At 32.4% G+C, this 17,860-nt stretch overlaps 1 protein-coding gene across 3 annotated transcripts in view; it reads right to left on the bottom strand.

The window, feature by feature from the left end:
• Nucleotides 1-2,056: 2,056 nt before the first annotated feature.
• Nucleotides 2,057-17,860, bottom strand: part of LOC143063902 (nucleoporin NUP188-like) — a 65,773-nt gene continuing 49,969 nt past the window's right edge. The window contains exons 44-50 of one of the 3 annotated variants that reach the window (XM_076236344.1): nucleotides 14,453-14,527; nucleotides 10,363-10,478; nucleotides 9,864-9,942; nucleotides 8,401-8,535; nucleotides 6,082-6,146; nucleotides 5,002-5,131; nucleotides 2,057-2,637 (exon numbers count right to left, since the gene is read on the bottom strand). In XM_076236344.1, coding sequence (XP_076092459.1) covers nucleotides 2,437-2,637; nucleotides 5,002-5,131; nucleotides 6,082-6,146; nucleotides 8,401-8,535; nucleotides 9,864-9,942; nucleotides 10,363-10,478; nucleotides 14,453-14,527 — 801 coding nt within the window. In that variant the 3' untranslated portion in view covers nucleotides 2,057-2,436. Of the gene's footprint in view, nucleotides 2,638-5,001; nucleotides 5,132-6,081; nucleotides 6,147-8,284; nucleotides 8,536-9,863; nucleotides 9,943-10,362; nucleotides 10,479-14,452; nucleotides 14,528-17,860 lie in introns of those variants that run through there. The other 2 variants (XR_012975132.1, XR_012975131.1) reach the window with 2 other exon arrangements.

Here is a 17,860-nt window from a genome sequence, read left to right as displayed (position 1 = left end):
AATGTTTTCAAAAACACTTGTACCTATTGAGCAACGGCAAACTCTAACAGGGACCCATTTCAGCTACTTGATGCAGGGATCTATTTTTAGAACGAAAGGAAATTTCCAATTATAAATATTACAAAAAATAAAAATAGTTTACGCGACGACTGTAAACAGATAAGGGTAAACAACGCAAATGGTAGCCAATTAAAGGGTGGAGAACTCATGGTTTTGGAATATAATTGGGGTTTCCTTTTAATTAATTGGGTTATTGAACCCTGCAATGGGCAATTGCATTGGGTTTTTTATTATTTGTATTGCGTGATCACGCAAATACGCAGCTTATCTGGAGCTCTGTGAGTACCATTAGTAAAAGATTGCGTTTACATGTTTGAAAGAAGAAAGTAAAATCACTAAAATACTGAACTCTGTGGAATATTCAAAACGGAAAGTACCTAATCAAATGGCAAAATCAAAAGCTCAAACACATCAAATGAATGGATAGCAACTGTCATATTCCTGACTTGGAACTGGCATTTTCTTCTGTAGAAATAGTGGATTGAACCTGGTTTTATAGCTATTTAAACCTCTCACTTGTATGACATTCACATCAAATTCTAATATATTGACAAAGATGTTTGAACAAAACAAACAGACATAATAGGTAAAAATGTCAAAAATAGGTTTACAGCAGTCAACATTGTGTTATAAACTTAATCACTATAAAAACAAACAAATATGTAACAAAGAAGCACAAAAAGGCATACATCAAATTTAACACCCTCATTCACCAAATATAGTTGACCTATTGATTATAGTATCTGAGAAATAGACAGAACCACAAAGACTATTTAAACATTGTCCAATAAACCATGAAAATGACATAAAGGTCACATGAAATCTGCCAGTCATACACATTACAATCATTCTATTCACTAAATGTAGTTGACATTGCTTCTATTATCTGAGATATGGACTGGACCATGCAAACTAAACCTTGATCACTGATCCATGAAATGAAGTTGAGGTGAGTTGAACATTGTCTAACAGACATGTAGAGCGTGTATAGAAGCAAATGCCATGTATAATTATCTTATTACTAATATAAATAAGTGTGTATTTCACATGACAAAAAACTAACTTTTTATCAAGCAGACACTGAACAATGTAAATATTTCAAAAAACAATGGACATATGAAAGATGGAAACTTCTTCACATAATTATCTGAACACAAGGTATGAAGCATCTAGGTTTTCTATCTTCTGAAATGTAAAGCTTTATACATATAGTTAGTGCCAGCCCTCCAGTCATGCTTCAGTGATTCCTTATATAATCAACATTTTTTTCCATAAAAAGGGGGTGGGGTCTGGGTCCCCTGCACCCCTTAGTTCTGCTGCTGATAGTTTATACAGCAGCTGTATGTTTTAGCATACTGCTTCTTTCGTTGCAGGCAAGACAAAAGCTGTCAGATAAGGACAATAACTCCCATAAGGAGTCCACCGACAGACCAAAATCCTGTCCATATGCATATCTTTAGTAAATGAAAAAAAAAAAAAGTTGAAAAATTTATTTTTGGAGAAAAACTTTTTGACAAGGTAAATGTATAATTTATTTGTTAATGACTAGCAAAATATTTATATGTTAATGACTAGCAAAATTACCTACCAATTATTCCCCATGGATATATGGGTGTGTCAATGTGATGACAACCCAACAACACAATTTACCAGTCTAAACAATTTGTAAATGGATTTAAAAGGTACAAGCAAAGATCTCAAAATCAACACTGACAAAAACTTACTGCCAAGAAAGTTAATTAAAAGGTGGAATAGAGTGTATTGGATAATGACACAGAATCTGTACATGCACTTGACAAAACCAAGAGATCTGTGGTTTTATTGGCGTTTGTCATCTTGAAATGGCATTGAAGTCTTCAGCAAAGGCAAAAGCTCACACCTCACTTTAAGTTCAAGAGGGCAACTAGACAGGAATTTTGGAAAATTCCTTATTTTCAGTGAAATTCTGAGATGATGACAATGTCTTGGCATAAATCAATCACTGCTAATACAAATAAACGTTGTATTTGAAAATTTATTGAATATGTCTAAGCGATGTCTTTATTCCTCCTCAATGAGCATTGTAGAATGTCACAACCTCTGACGTCAACAGTTTTTATATTTGCTTTGTAAGCCTTTTAAAATAACAGACACCATACCCTTGTTAACAGCTAGACAAACATGAGCAAAATGACATGATACTTTAATTTTGATCAAAATTTTTTAAAAACTTTTGAAATCTCGAAGTTTTCACAAATAATTAACATTTCAAATTTCTAGATATCATTTTAAAATTTGATAGTTTATTGACTTCTTTGCAATAAATTACAGTAATATTTTGCAGATAAACACTTAATTTAAAAATGTTTTATTGTCAAATGAACTATTTATAACGAATCATTTCAGAACTTGTATTACAAATTCCTGTACAAATTTGAAAAATTCTGTCTCTGGTGTAGAAGCAAAACTTGATTGAGATAATGATCGTCCTAACATAGGTGTTGTGGTAGAAAGAGCAGGTCTTGGACTTTTGGCAGCACTAGGGGAACTTGGTGTGCCCCTTCTTAAATATCTCTGAAGTTCCATCAAAAAGTAATTCTGTAATAAAAGAAAGTATTTAAGAAAACACATTGTTCTTTAATAATAATAGTGTAAGTATCAAAGTGATGAAATCTGTAAAATACAAAACAATTGAATAGTTTTTTCCAATTTTTTGGTTACAGTTCAAACGAGCCAAAGTTGTGAGCAATTCTCATGTAGAAACAAAAAGATGTGGTATGATTGTTAATGATACAACTCTGCACTAGAGACCAAAATGACATAGAAATTAACAAATATAGGGCACTGTTCAGCCTTCAATAATGAGCAAATAGCCAATTCACTATCCTTTACCTCAAACTAGTTTGGGACCTTAAATTTTTTGTCTTACAATTTCTTATTAAGTGAATATTCATATCAGTTATCATAAATAAATTAGAAGAGGCAATCAAATGATATATATCATAAATAAATTAGAAGAGGCAATCAAATGATATATATCATAAATAAATTAGAAGAGGCAATCAAATGATATATATCTATGGAATTAGGATGGAAATATTCAACTAAGATTGTGACCTTCATCTTTTAGCTAGAGATTTTTAAATCTTTCAATACAGTTTGGAAGTACATAACAAGTATCATCAATTAACTCCAAGGGATATTCACAGAATAGACACACTAACACACAGATGCACTGATGGTCACAGAATGATAGGTAACTGCCATGGATGTTCGGACCCTCATAACAAATTCAAAATAAGATTCACAGTTTGAAAAGTATGAGAGCAAGTTTTTTTATGTTCAACAGTTGTTACAAATCCTAACACTATACGAAACACTGTAGTAAGATACCAAAGTAGAAAAAAGTAAAATCACAAAAAAACTAAACTCAGAGGAAAATCAAATCGGAAAGTCCCTAATCACATGGCAAAATCAAATAACAAAACACATCAAAAACGAATGGACAACAACTGTCATACTCCTGACTTGGTACCAGCATTTTCAAATGTAGAAAATGCATGAACGCAAGCTGATCTTTGGAAACAAGTGAAACTGCGAGCTACTGCTCACTGATGATACCCCCGCCGCAAGTGGATAATATTAATAGTGTAAAAATATGCAAGTATTCGGTAAACAGGAAGTTGTCAAGTGATGAATCTGAAAACGCATCACACGGTATAGCTGACTTATATAAATCCTGAAACCAAATTTCAGAAATCCTTGTATTGTAGTTGCTGAGAAAAATGTGACGAAAATTTTCAACTTGGCTATCATGTGTAAAATCATACAAGTGTTCGGTAAACAGGAAGTTGTCAAGTGATGAATCTGAAAACGCATCACACGGTATAGCTGACTTATATAAATCCTGAAACCAAATTTCAGAAATCCTTGTATTGTAGTTGCTGAGAAAAATGTGACGAAAATTTTCAACTTGGCTATCATGTGTAAAATCATACAAGTGTTCGGTAAACAGGAAGTTGTCGAGTGATGAATCTGAAAACGCATCACACGGTATAGCTGACTTATATAAATCCTGAAACCAAATTTCAGAAATCCTTGTATTGTAGTTGCTGAGAAAAATGTGACGAAAATTTTCAACTTGGCTATCATGTGTTAAATCATACAAGTGTTCGGTAAACAGGAAGTTGTCAAGAGATGAATCTGAAAACGCATCACACGGTATGGTTAACATATATAAATGTTAATACCAAATTACACAAAGGGTGGATGTGTAGTTCCTGAGAAAAATGTGACGAAAGTTTCATGGGACGGACTGACTGACGGACGGACTGATGGGCGGACTGACGGACTGACGGACGGACGGACGGACAGACAGAGGTAAAACAGTATACCCCCCCTTTTTTAAAGCGGGGGTATAATTATAAAAATAAAACTTTAGATACTTTGTGTGCATGCTTCAATTAACAATAGAATCTATTCAACTGTAGACTACAGTTTTCTCATCATGTTTTCAGTCTTCCTTTCATATATTGAGTTAATAAGACATGACATATGTTTGTACATTGAGTATTTACAAATCAGACACAAGTTTCATAATTGTTGACCTAGTTTTGCCATAATTATTGCCAAAGTAACAAACAGAGTTGATATTTGGTATATATACTACAAAAGTAAGAGACTGATTTCATTTAGCCGCAACTCCTCTGAAACCATACAGTCGGAAATATTTGTGATATGACATTTAACTGTAGTGTTTTGTACTTCCTAAATTTGTCTCTGAAACTATCTATTTTCACAGAAAACACCAATTTTAGAGAAACAAATTTGGAGACCCTTATCTATCTGTTGTGTCATATACGCTTTTGAGCATGCTCAGTCGATGTACTGCCTGGAAATCCAAGTGAATGTAATTGTACCATGATTTAGCAGGAATCTTAAAGTATAGTTCACAATTCTTACCATTTCTGTTCCAAGCTCCCTTTTTAACAGTTGCTTTTCACTGGAGGGTAGGTGAGGATCTCTAAGATATCTGGTGGCTTGTGACATTACTATGTACAATGCATTCTCCATTACATAATGTATCAAATTTCTGAAATAAGTTCAATATTTATTTATTAAGATTATTTCTTCCATCCTTTATTCAATTCTCCAACAAATTTTCTTGATAACCTTTTAAAATAATATTCTGCACATGAGACTACGGTAACTCAATTGACCATAAGTTGTGCCATTATTTAAAATCATAATTATGATTGGTCCTACTAGTAATTAGCTATTTCTCAAACATCTCATTGACTTAAAATCTTGTTCAGAATTAGGAAGACAGTATTTCTTAGATAAAGATAAAACAATCAATTTGAATACCTCATACTGTTTGTATTTTTTGTCTCTATAGTCCAGAGCTGGAGTATCATATTGAAGATTTTGTTGAGTAACTGTTACCAATAGCAACTTTAAACTATTAATACTGAATCTGAATAAATACATTGGAGGACCAGTTTAGAGGCCCCTCATGGGGGGGTCCTAGTAATCACATAATCACCATTTTTTTGCCAATATAATCACATAATCATTAAATATTTGCTTATCTTTAGTAATCAAATAATCATAAACTAAAAATACAGTCCTAGGTAATCAAATAATCATGAAATATTTAGCTTAATAATCAAATAATCATTAAAAAAACGGCCAAGTAATCACATAATCAAAAACCCCATGAGGGCCCTCAGTTTATGGCATCAATGGCAACTGGAGTATTTTTGATTATTAACAATGGAAAGGTTTCAGGAAAGCTCAAACCTAAGGCAATCTTATATTCCTGATACTTTCATTAACTTTTTTTCAAAATCTCTTCATGTATTTCATGCTTTTTTCAAACAGAAAGATTGTTCAAAAACTAAATATCATTAAAAATAATAACTGCAATTGCTCAAGCACACAAGTAATCAATAGCGGACTGTAACTTTGACATTTAGTATTGAAATAATTTTTTGACTTCGCAATGTGTTTTAAGAATCTAATTTCAAACTGAATTCTTACTTTGGGATTATCTCGGGACTGCCTTCCTCTGAGTTGGAATTCTTATGAGGTGACCTCACTTCCTGCTAAATGAAACAAAATAGTCAATAAACAATAATTAGTCAATATACATATCTACATGTTATCATCCCCAGCTTTTGGGTTTTGAGTTGCTTAGTCTTTAGTTTTCTCTGTTGTTTCTTGTTTACTATTATTTGCCTGTTTGTCTTTTCTATTTTAGCCATGGTGTTGTCACTTTGTTTTTGATCTATGAGTTTGAATGTCCCTCTATTATCTTTCGACCCTGTTTTAATCATTTTGTCAAGAATTTTATAATATTTGCAACTCTCATTTCTGTCTTTTAATAGAACAAAGGCACCTTTAAAAAGTCCATCCCATTCTAAGCTATAGACAACAACAACAAAAATTGAGATAACTTTTTGTCCTTTTTTTAATAGAAGTAATAAAAATATTCTTTAAAATACTACATTTAATTACAGATAATTGATCACTGTAAACGAAAAAGTTTAGTTAAAATTCAAAGGAAGAGTTGATAACTTGCAAACACTTTAAACACTGTCAAATCATGTATGTGCCTGTCCTAATCAGGAGCCTGTTTTTCAGTGATCATTGTTTGTTGCTGTCTATCATATGCGTTTTTTGTTTATTGTTCGATACATAAATCAGGCCATTGGTTTCCTTGTTTGAATTGTTACATATTTTAGCATACTAGGGCCTTTTATAGCCTTCTACAGGGTATGGATTTTGATCATTATTGAAGGCTGTAAGGTGACTTATATTTGCTTAAATCAGTCCATTGTTCTACGGTTAATAGTTGTCTTATTTTCAGTCATACCACATCTTTTTTAATTTTTAGCTCACCTGGCCGAAAGGGCCAAGTGAGCTTTTCTCATCACTTCGTGTCTGTCTGTCATCTGTGGTCATGGTGTCACGGAATATAAGTTCCTTCATAATATAAGTTCCAAAAGGAAATTATATTCTGGAATATTATTTCCACAGGAATAAATATTACAGTATATGTTCCTAACGGAATAAATGGTATAGAATATTTGTTCCAACAGGAATAGATATTATGACAATGTTTATAACAAAGTTTCCATTGGAACTTTTGTTAGGCGGAACAAATATACGTTGACAATCCGTCGTCGTTAACTTTAACAAAAATCTTCTCCTCTGAAACTACTGGGCCAAATTTAACCAAACTTGGCCACAGTTATCATTGGGATATCTAGCTTAAAAAATGTTTCCGTTGACCCAACCAAACAACCAAGATGGCCGCCATGGCTAAAAATAGAACATAGGGGTAAAATGTAGATTTTGGCTTAGAACTCTGAAACCAAAGCATTTAGAGCAAATCTGACAGTGTGAAATTGTTGATCAGGTCAAAATCTATCTGCCCTGAAATTTTCAGATGAAACGGACAACAGATTGTTGGGTTGCTGTCCCTGAATTGGTAATTTTAAGGAAATTTTGCCGTTTTTGGTTATTATCTTGAATATTATTATAGATAGAGATAAACTGTAAACAGCAATAATAGTCAGCAAAGTAAGATCTACAAATAAGTCAACATGAATAAAATGGTCAGTTGACCCCTTAAGGAGTTATTGCCCTTTATAGTCATTTTTTTACCAATTTTTGTAAATTTTTGTAATCTTTCACAAAAATCTCCTCTGAAACTGCTGGGAAAAATTTAACCAAACTTAGCGACAATCATTATTAGGGTATCTAGTTTAAAAAATGTGTGCTGTGACCCAGCCAACCAATCAAGATGGCTGCCATGGCTAAAAATAGAACATAGGGGTAAAATGTAGATTTCGGCTTATAACTCTGAAACCAAAGCATTTAGAGCAAATCTGACAAGGGAAAAGTCTATCTGCCCTGGAATTTTCAGATGAATTGGACAACTGGTTGTTGGGTTGCTGCCCCCCCCCCCCCCAATTGGTAATTTTTAAGGAAATTTTGCCGTTTTTGGTTATTATCATGAATACTATTAGAGATAAACTGTAAACAGCAGTAATATTCAGCAAAGTAAGATCTACAAATAGGTCAATATGACCAAAATGGTCAGTTAACCCCTTAAGGTGTTATTGCCCTTTATAGTAATTCAAAAATTTTGTGCCCTTTGTTTAATATGCACATAGACCAAGGTGAGCGACACAAGTTTGTGTAGAAAAGTTTTGTCAAGGGAGATAATTATAGTTACCTTCATTAACAGCTTGACACAAACATCTCTAATACATGATGTCAATGTACCAAATGATGGTATACTATCCTGGTCTGGTGATGGACCACTAAATCAAGGGAGATAATTATAGTTACCTTCATTAACAGCTTGACACAAACATCTCTAATACATGATGTCAATGTACCAAATGATGGTATACTATCCTGGTCTGGTGATGGACCACTAAACGCTAAGGCAAGGAAAGGATCAAACTCACTATAATCCATATTCTATAAAGAAATTATGCATCGAAAGGTTACACCATTTTGTAATTCAAACTCAAGTCCAGATAAAAGATGAAGTTTAATTTTCCAAAATTGGTATTGTAAGTTCAGAAATTATTGCAATGTTTTGTTATTGTGAAAAATGCGACAGGGTTATAATAGCAATAATTCAAACTTGCATTTGGAATTTTTTTTTATATGAATTAAACAGGATTTTTTTTAATATCGCAAAAATTGAAATAACATTGAAGTCCAAAATGACAAAATTGCAATAATAAATGCATGCTGTTGTCTTCTCTATGGTCGGGTTGTTGTCTCTTTGACACATTCCCCATTTCCATTCTCAATTTTAATATGCAATAATTTCTGAATTTACTGTCTACCTGTCAAAGTGATTTTTTTAAGATGAATGTTCATGTGAGATTTTTTGCATGTTGTAAAATTAAAATGTTTTCCCAAAGTCTAACTGCTCCTTCTGCTGTATATGTTCATTTGGACTGTATATCTCATAAAACCTATAATGTACTTGTATATCATTTCTTTTAGCTAAAGTACTGTACTGGATCTGTAACATTATCAGTCACATATAACGTCTATGGCCATTGAAAGCATTTAGTAAGAGTTAACCTGTGTATACTTCAAAATTCTATCTTTTAGTTTTATCTTTGGATTCATTATACTGTTATTAGGAATGAGAATAATGCACATGAATCTTGCAAACCTTCATGGTTATAAAGACCTTTTATCATATTATTTGTAAATAGCAAAGTATGAATTACATTTTGGTGAAGTACCAAACAAGAATGTGTCCATAGTACACGGATGCCCCACTCGCACTATCATTTTCTATGTTCAGTGACTGTGAAATTGGGGTCAAAATTATAATTTGGAATTATAATTAGAAAGATCATATCATAGGGATCATGTGTACTAAGTTTCAAGTTGATGTAACTTTAACTTCATCAAAAACTACCTTGACCAAAAACTTTAACCTGAACTTCGCACTATCATTTTCTATGTTCAGTGGACCATGAAATTGGGGTCAAAACTATAATTTGGCATTAAAATTAGAAAGATCATATCATGGGGAACATGTGTATTAAGTTTCAAGTTGATTGGATTTCAACTTCTTCAAAAACTACCTTGACCAAAAACTTTAACCTGAAGCGAACGGACGGATGCACAGACGGACGAACGGACGCACAGACCAGAAAACATAATGCCCCTCTACTATCGTAGGTGGGGCATAAAAAATCTTTAATTAGTATTTATATATGTACTTCTGTAACACATTAAAAGACAAATGTATTCTTTGTCACGTTAGAATAACTTACCTGTTCATGTAAAATTTCACATAAATCTGGTGTGAATTTCTTCAATGATGACAAACTATGGGAAAGGACATCCAACATTCTACAAAAGAATATACAGCAAATGAATTTTTTCTTTACAATATTTTTTTAAGGCAAGCAATTTAGTGATATTTTGGATTTTGATAAAATTTCATGTATCTAGATTACGTCCAACTGTATCGAAATATAGATAAATTTGTCTTGCTTCCGATTGCTATATCAAAGAAAAATGTTGACTGCCAAAGATTAATTATCCGAAAACTGCAGACAAATAAATTAAATAAAACTTTTTTTTTTTAATCAGAAGCTATTTTTTTTTATTTTGAAGAAGCTTCTACTGTATCCCAAGTGCATTTATTATTCTATTTGAAAATTACTACTGGTATGACCCTCCATTACAAAAGTAACAAGGAATTCAACATCTATATATCTTAAACTGAGAACATGCAAGCATACCACATCTTCTTTTTTGTATAAATACCTGTGCTGTATATGTACAAGTTGTTTTGATGGTTTATCTATATCTTCTGTTGAACTTTGTTGTTGTAAGACTGGAGAGGCAGTAAATCTTGGACGACTGGTCTGTCCATTTTGTTGCTGAAAAAGATATAGAAACATTAAACTCTTGTCTTTGTTAGTGTTTATTTTTAATTCTAAGTTCATTTGTATGTTTCAGAGTTTTGTGTAGCATCCATTTTGCTGAACTAGTATAAATTATTTATTAGGGGTCAGCTATAGCCCTCCTCTGATTGCACGATTTTCTCGATGCATTTAAGACCCATTGGTGGCCTCTTTAGTCAGTTTGTTGTCTCTTTTATACATTCCCTGTTATCCTTCTCTATTCCTATGAATCTTGTCAATATTCTGTAACACCTTAAAAGACAAATGTATTCTTTGTCACGTTAGAATAACTTACCTGTTCATGTAAAATTTCACATAAATCTGGTGTGAATTTCTTCAATGATGACAAACTATGGGAAAGAACATCCAACATTTGAATACATTTTGAATGTTTTTTTAACAGAAATAAATTTTTCTTCCGAAAGAGAAACATCAGGAGAAAAGAAAGCCAACTTCTATATTCTAAGGAACAAATTCCAGAAGGGAAATGTAAAATTACCTTAATAATAATGTTAGTTTCTAGCAACAGGCAAAATTATATGCATGCTATTGCACAAATATTATAAAATAATTATTATCGTCAGGGCTCATTGAGAATCATAGTGCATTACAAGGCTTCCAAAATGCATAATGTCCGGTAAAAGTCTGGCTGGGCAAAGCATGAAACAATCATCTACTTTTAAGTTTTAAAGGCTTTTTCAGTCATTTTAACATAATTCACGATCTTTTTGACCCAACCTTTTGCCTTTAACAGGCACACATTTCAGGTCATAAAAGTGACATGATGATTAATTACTATCAAAACAACCACTACTTCAATAATTTCTAATTTTAATCAAGGCTAATTAGTTGTTGGACAGCTGAAATCTACCTGTTCAGGTGACAGGTACACTATTTTCCGCAGCAGTCCTTTAGCGCCAATTACTGTTTCTCAGGGGTATCATTTGCGCTAAATTTTGTTTTCCAAATGTATTATTTGCGCAAACAATCGGAACTCATTTGCGCCAATTTACCTGTACACATATCTATCATAAATATTAATGATTAATATTTATTCTTATTCTTATTTTTGGCTTAAAAAGTATCATATGATCAGAGATATTTCACCATGAAGATGAGCATCTGGAGAGAAATGACTTGAAATGCAGTTAACAGTCCATGTACAGAGAGAGAGAAGAAAACTTATTGCTTTGCTGAATATTTAATACAAGATATGCCAAAAGAGAAGAAAATATAAGCTTTTGCTGATTATAGCCACATACTCTGAAACCACAAAACATACTAGTAATGGAGCAGAAGCATTCCACGGGGAATTATTATGAACTGTTTTATGCATTTCATCCTTCAATGTTTGTCTTTTTGGACAATAAAGGGAAGTTACAAGCTACTACATACATTAAATTAGGAAGTACCCATGCAGCAGCAGTAAGAAGAAAGTATGTTTCAGAAAAGGAAACATATGCAATGTAAACTGCCGGTTCCAAGTCTGAATAAAGGTGGAGGGAAGTCATTTTTCTTCTAATAGGCGCAATCGTATATTTTATTTTTGGCGCAAATGATACCATATAACTTTTAAACAGGTGGCGCAAATGTAGCATTGGAGAAAAAAAGTTGTGGCACAAAAGGACACATTTTTGGCGCAAAGGGATCTCTCCCCTATTTTTAGTACCGGACATCGTATAAATTGATCGGTCTATTCACAATTATTTTCTTACATTTAAGCGGTTCGTATCTAACTGATTTAGTCCAAAAGATCAAAGTTATAAGAAATCTGTTATAAACATGATTTGATGAAAAATTTAAAAAGGTCGTATGAACTAGAACATGTGTGAGCATGTGCAGAGGTGGGAAATTTAATTATGCATCCTTCAAAAATGCTAAAATTATCATTGATACCTGTATCTAATGCTCTTTTCAAGTATTTTGTTGAAGAAATAACTTTGAAAGAGTTTCTCAACTCAGTCGTGCTTAGTAAACAAGCATGGATTTTACGGATCTGTTTATGGTCCATGTTTTACCATTGTCAAGTCAACATCTGGGATTAGGAAAATGTGATTTTAACTAGAGGCTCTAAAGAGCCTGTGTCGCTCACCTTGGTCTATGTGAATACTAAACAAAGGACACAGATGGATTCAAGACAAAATTGTGGTTTGGTGATGGTGATGTGTTTGTAGATCTTACTTTACTGATCATTCTTGCTGCTTACAATTATCTCTATCTATAATGAACTTGACCCAGTAGTTACAGTGAAAAATGTTAGTAAAATTTTACAAATTTTGTGAAAATTGTTAAAAAAAAATGACTATATAAAGGGCAATAACTCCTTAGGGGTCAATTGACCATTTTGGTCATGTTGACTTCTTTTTAGGTCTTACTTTGCTGTACATTATTGCTGTTTACAGTTTATCTCTATCTATAATAATATTCAAGATAATAACCAAAAACAGCAAAATTTCCTTAAAATTACCAATTCAGGGACAGCAACCCAACAACAGGATGTCCGATTCATCTGAAAATTTCGGGGCAGATAAATTTGGACCTAATGAACAATTTTCCCCATGTCAGATTTGCTCTAAATGCTTTGGTTTTTGAGTTATAAGCCAAAAACTGCATTTTACCCCCATGTTCTATTTTTAGCCATGGTGGCCATCTTGGTTGGTTGACCGGGTCACCGGACACATTTTTAAAACTAGATACCCCAATGATGATTGTGGCCATGTTTGGTTTAATTTGGCCCAGTAGTTTCAGAGGAGAAGATTTTTCTAAAAGATGACTAAGATTTACGAAAAATGGTTAAAAATTGACTATAAAGGGCTATAACTCCTAAAGGGGTCAATTGACCATTTCGGTCATGTTGACTTATTTGTAAATCTTACTTTGCTGAACATTATTGCTGTTTACAGTTTATCTTTACCTATAATAATATTCAAGATAATAACCAAAAACAGCAAAATTTCCTTAAAATTACATATTCAGGGGCAGCAACCCAACAACGGATTGTCTGATTCATCTGAAAATTTCAGGGCAGATAGATCTTGACCTGATAAACAATTTTACCCCGTCAGATTTGCTCAAAATGCTTTGGTTTTTGAGTTATAAGCCAAAAACTACATTTTACCCCTATGTTCTATTTTTAGCAATGGCGGCCATCTTGGTTGGTAGGCGGGGTCACGCCACACATTTTTAAACTAGATACCCCAATGATGATTGTGGCCAAGTTTGGTTTAATTTGGCCCAGCAATTTCAGAGGAGAAGATTTTTGTAGAAGATAACGACGACGGATGACGACGACGTTGGACGCCGGACGCAAAGTGATGGGAAAAGCTCACTTGGCCCTTCGGACCAGGTGAGCTAAAAATGAAAGTAAAGTTTTTGACAACATCATTTTGCACAAATAAAGAGTCTAATGGAGATATGAGCACGCTGATGTGCACATTTTGATTGATGCACTGCCAATTTAACAGTTAACGCCAGACCATCAAATTCATATCAAAGTAAAGTTTAATATCGTTATTTTTAATCTAATTAATGTCAATCATTGGGATGGCCATTTGATTACAATAATTGCCTTTTGTGACTTAGTCTTAGCATTATAGTGTTTAAAGTTGCTCTGATACCCATTGCCCATGTATTATTAATATACAGTGCCTTCTAACCCTTCATTTCTTCTTGAAAAGCCCTTAAATCCCTTCAACACTGAAAAAGATGGATGACATGTACAAAAATGTACAAAACTTCTGGGTTGTAAACTCATATAAAACTAAAGATTTTTTTGTTTGTTCTTTGTAATTTACTATTAATTTATATCTGAATTTCTACTTGAAACAATGTTATCATATTTCAGTTTTAACTGATGATTTATGCATTGTGACTAAAAGTTTATAAATAGATCAATATATTATAAAATAGACTTGAACATCAAACAACTAGATCATGTTAAATATACCAACCTCTAATACTTGTTGAAGATATCTTGGTCTCATAAGAAAAGCAATAAATGTTTGGGTCATATACATCATACTTGTCTGCAAAATATAAATATTCATTAAATATATTAAATTACATGTATTAGAATGATTAAATTATAAAAGTTAATTATTAAAAATTCCCAATTTCTTGAAACACAAGTCCAAATAAGGGTATTTTTAGCTGGAAAATGCACAACATCAAAGTCAGATATGAAAGAAACTCAGGAACGACGCAACTAAAAATTTTCAAAATCAAAGGGAGCTTTCTCCTTTTATTCATAATGTTGTGTTTAAATTTCATTAGAATTTGCAGAGAAAAGGTAAATTTGAGTTATCATATGAATTGTTGACAGAGAGACTATAGTATCCTTTTATAAGTCTCATCTAAAATGGACTTATAAAAACTGAAGTAGTGCCCTTAAGAATAGTTCTCTCAAGAAGAAATACAGAATAGCCGTAAAAAATATGACAGCACTTATGGAAAGAATTGGGAAACTTTCTATAGCTTCCATGCATCATTACCAAAAGGAGTAGGTCCGGTAAGGGCTGATTTTAGCCTCAAATATCAGGTTCATCTAACGAAAGATTTTGGACACTTTTTAAACACTTAAGTGTCTATTTCAATTGATTCAATTAGTTTATGTGAAAGATTTCAACTGATTTAGTCATTAAAAACGCTCCGATTCAAGCTTAAATATGAAAAATCTATCAAATATGTCAAAAACGTCACTTTTCAGATGGTTTTTGTCAAAAATGAAAGTGGCTGCATCCGTGTTCATCATCAACTTTTATATATGTTATGTATTATCATCAAATACAACTTACATTTCAATATTATGAATGAACACGAATGCGGCCACTTTCATTTAAGACGGAAATCGTTTAAAATTTAATAAAAATGCTAAAATTGTGTAGATTTCAGTAATTTAGCATGACTAAATGATACTATTACCCGATATATATGCATTGTATTGTCAAAAACAGCCCATATTTATGTAGCAGAAGCATTCTACTTTCCAGTAAATAGCTAAAAGATTACATTTTCACAATTTTGTAAAACTGCTATATTTTGGGGCCAAAAGGGGGTCTTACTGAACCTACTCCTTTGAACTCTGTCAATATAATGAAGAAGTGCATACTCTTTAAACCTTAAAAGGTACGGGTAACTTAAAATGTTAAATGAACCATTTTCTTTTAATCATTGGGATATAAGAAATAAATTCATGTTAATTCAAAATACAAATTTCTTTTTTTCCACATTATTTATAACACTTTAAAATAAATATAAACAATTTTTTCAAGTTATTTAAATTTTTAAAATTCAGGTAATAAAAATACATTCAGTGGTGCATTTACAACAGGTAATTTCTAATAAATCAATCTTTATCACGCAACTTTTATCAGTTAAAAGTCTAAAGTAATCTTTAAAATTGTTTAACATGCCTCAACATTTTAACTAACTTTGAAAACTTTTACTTTTAAATCTAATTGAATATTTGATACCCTTCATAAGTTCAGAATATTTGATACCCTTCATAAGTTCAGAATATTTGATATGCTTCATAAGTTCAGAATATTTGATACCTTCATAAGTTCAGAATATTTGATATGCTTCATTAGTTCAGAATATTTGATATGCTTCATAAGTTCAGAATATTTGATATTTTCATAAGTTCAGAATATTTGATACGCTTCATAACTTCAAAGTACATTGAACAAAACTATAAGTGTACAGTTTTTGCCTATAAAATAACTTATCTTAAATTTTACTTGGGAGAAATTTTCCTGCATATTTTTTCATACAAAAGGTCAACAGAAAATATAACAGTACTAGCCTTAAATCTGTTTGTCAAGTAAATTGGGTAAAAGTTTTATACAGACTGAAATGTAAAGGAAGTTAAACATACTTTTGATATTTCAAAATATAAAATGGCATTTTGGTCTCAGAGTTCTCTATTTTCTATAGGACAACCTACCAATAATTCGTTTTCCCAAGGACAGTTAACCAGTACTTTGTTTTCTGAAGGACAGCCTACAAATACCTTGTTTTCCCAAGGACAGCCTACAAATACCTTTTTTTCTGAAGGACAGCCTACAAATACCTTGTTTTCTGAAGGACAGCCTACAAATACCTTGTTTTCTAAGGGACAGATTCCCTATGTCTGTCAATTATGTGAAATTTCAATAAATGTGACTAAACAATGTATGGAATGCAAACTAGAGATGTGTCAAAGATGTTGTGACAAAGTCCATCCAAAGTTCCCTTCAGCAAAGGATCATACAATGATAGACATTGGAAAATATGAGAAAAATTGGGAAGAAGATAAAACAATCTTTTCAAATTTATTGTGCAATGAACATTCTGGTAAAAAATGTTGTCACTTCTGCAAATCGTGTAATCATCTCGTGTGTTATTTGTGTATTGGAAAAGCTCACAAATTCCATAAATTGACAGAAATTACTCATGAATTTGAATCAAAAAAGGAGATATTAAGAAAATCACAGAAAAAAATTGATACTGGTATTCATACTCAAACGTGTAGCGGAGGAGAACTACGTAAAATCGAATTCCTTGAACACGCTAGCTTTAATAAGACAAGGCAAGAAATATTGGAATATAAGGAAGCTTTATCAAAAGCAGTAAATGAACATGCTAATGAACTGCTGGAAAAACTTTGCCAATGTCGAGATAAGGTGTCAAAATCTGTCAATCAGGAACAGAAAAAGGTGAAACAAAATCTCAAGTTTCTATTGAACCAGAAAGAGGTTGTAAAGAATATACTAAAAACAAATGATGCCAGGACAGTTTTTACCTCTGCTGATACCTTGATGAACACTATTGAGAGAGGTATGGGACCAGTAAATACAACATTTCAGCATGTGCCAAAGTTTTCTCCTGGTACAGGTAAATTGTCTGACCTTCAAAAACTCTTCGGTTCTCTTAAGAATGTCACAAGCCCGTATAACCCAGAGCCAAAAGTAATTGGAGAATACTGTACAAGTCTCAATACATGTTACAATCTTCATGCTTCTCGAGATGGTTCAATGTGGTTATACGATCAAACAATCTTGAAGAAGGTCGTTCCAACTCACAATGATTTAAAAATTTTGATAAACTTCAATTGCACCATTTTAAACATGTCACAAATGACAAATGGAGATTTAATTCTCACTGTTATTGGCTCATCTATTCTAAAAATAATACCATTTGGTACGACAGAATTAAAAGATTCCTGCTATGATGTATCACCATTACAACCATTTGGTGTTCATGCCACTCAAGACAACAAGGTCATAATAAGTGTCTTTGATAAAGCATCTATCAAGGAAGTTGTACAAAGAAAAGTTATAGTGATGAATCAGACAGGATTACGAGAGAAAGTTTTCGAA

Source organism: Mytilus galloprovincialis, chromosome 2 (genome assembly GCF_965363235.1).
Source record: "Mytilus galloprovincialis chromosome 2, xbMytGall1.hap1.1, whole genome shotgun sequence".
In the NCBI taxonomy this organism is placed as follows: Eukaryota; Metazoa; Mollusca; class Bivalvia; order Mytilida; family Mytilidae; genus Mytilus; species Mytilus galloprovincialis.
This window is presented reverse-complemented; position numbering and strand designations above follow the sequence as displayed.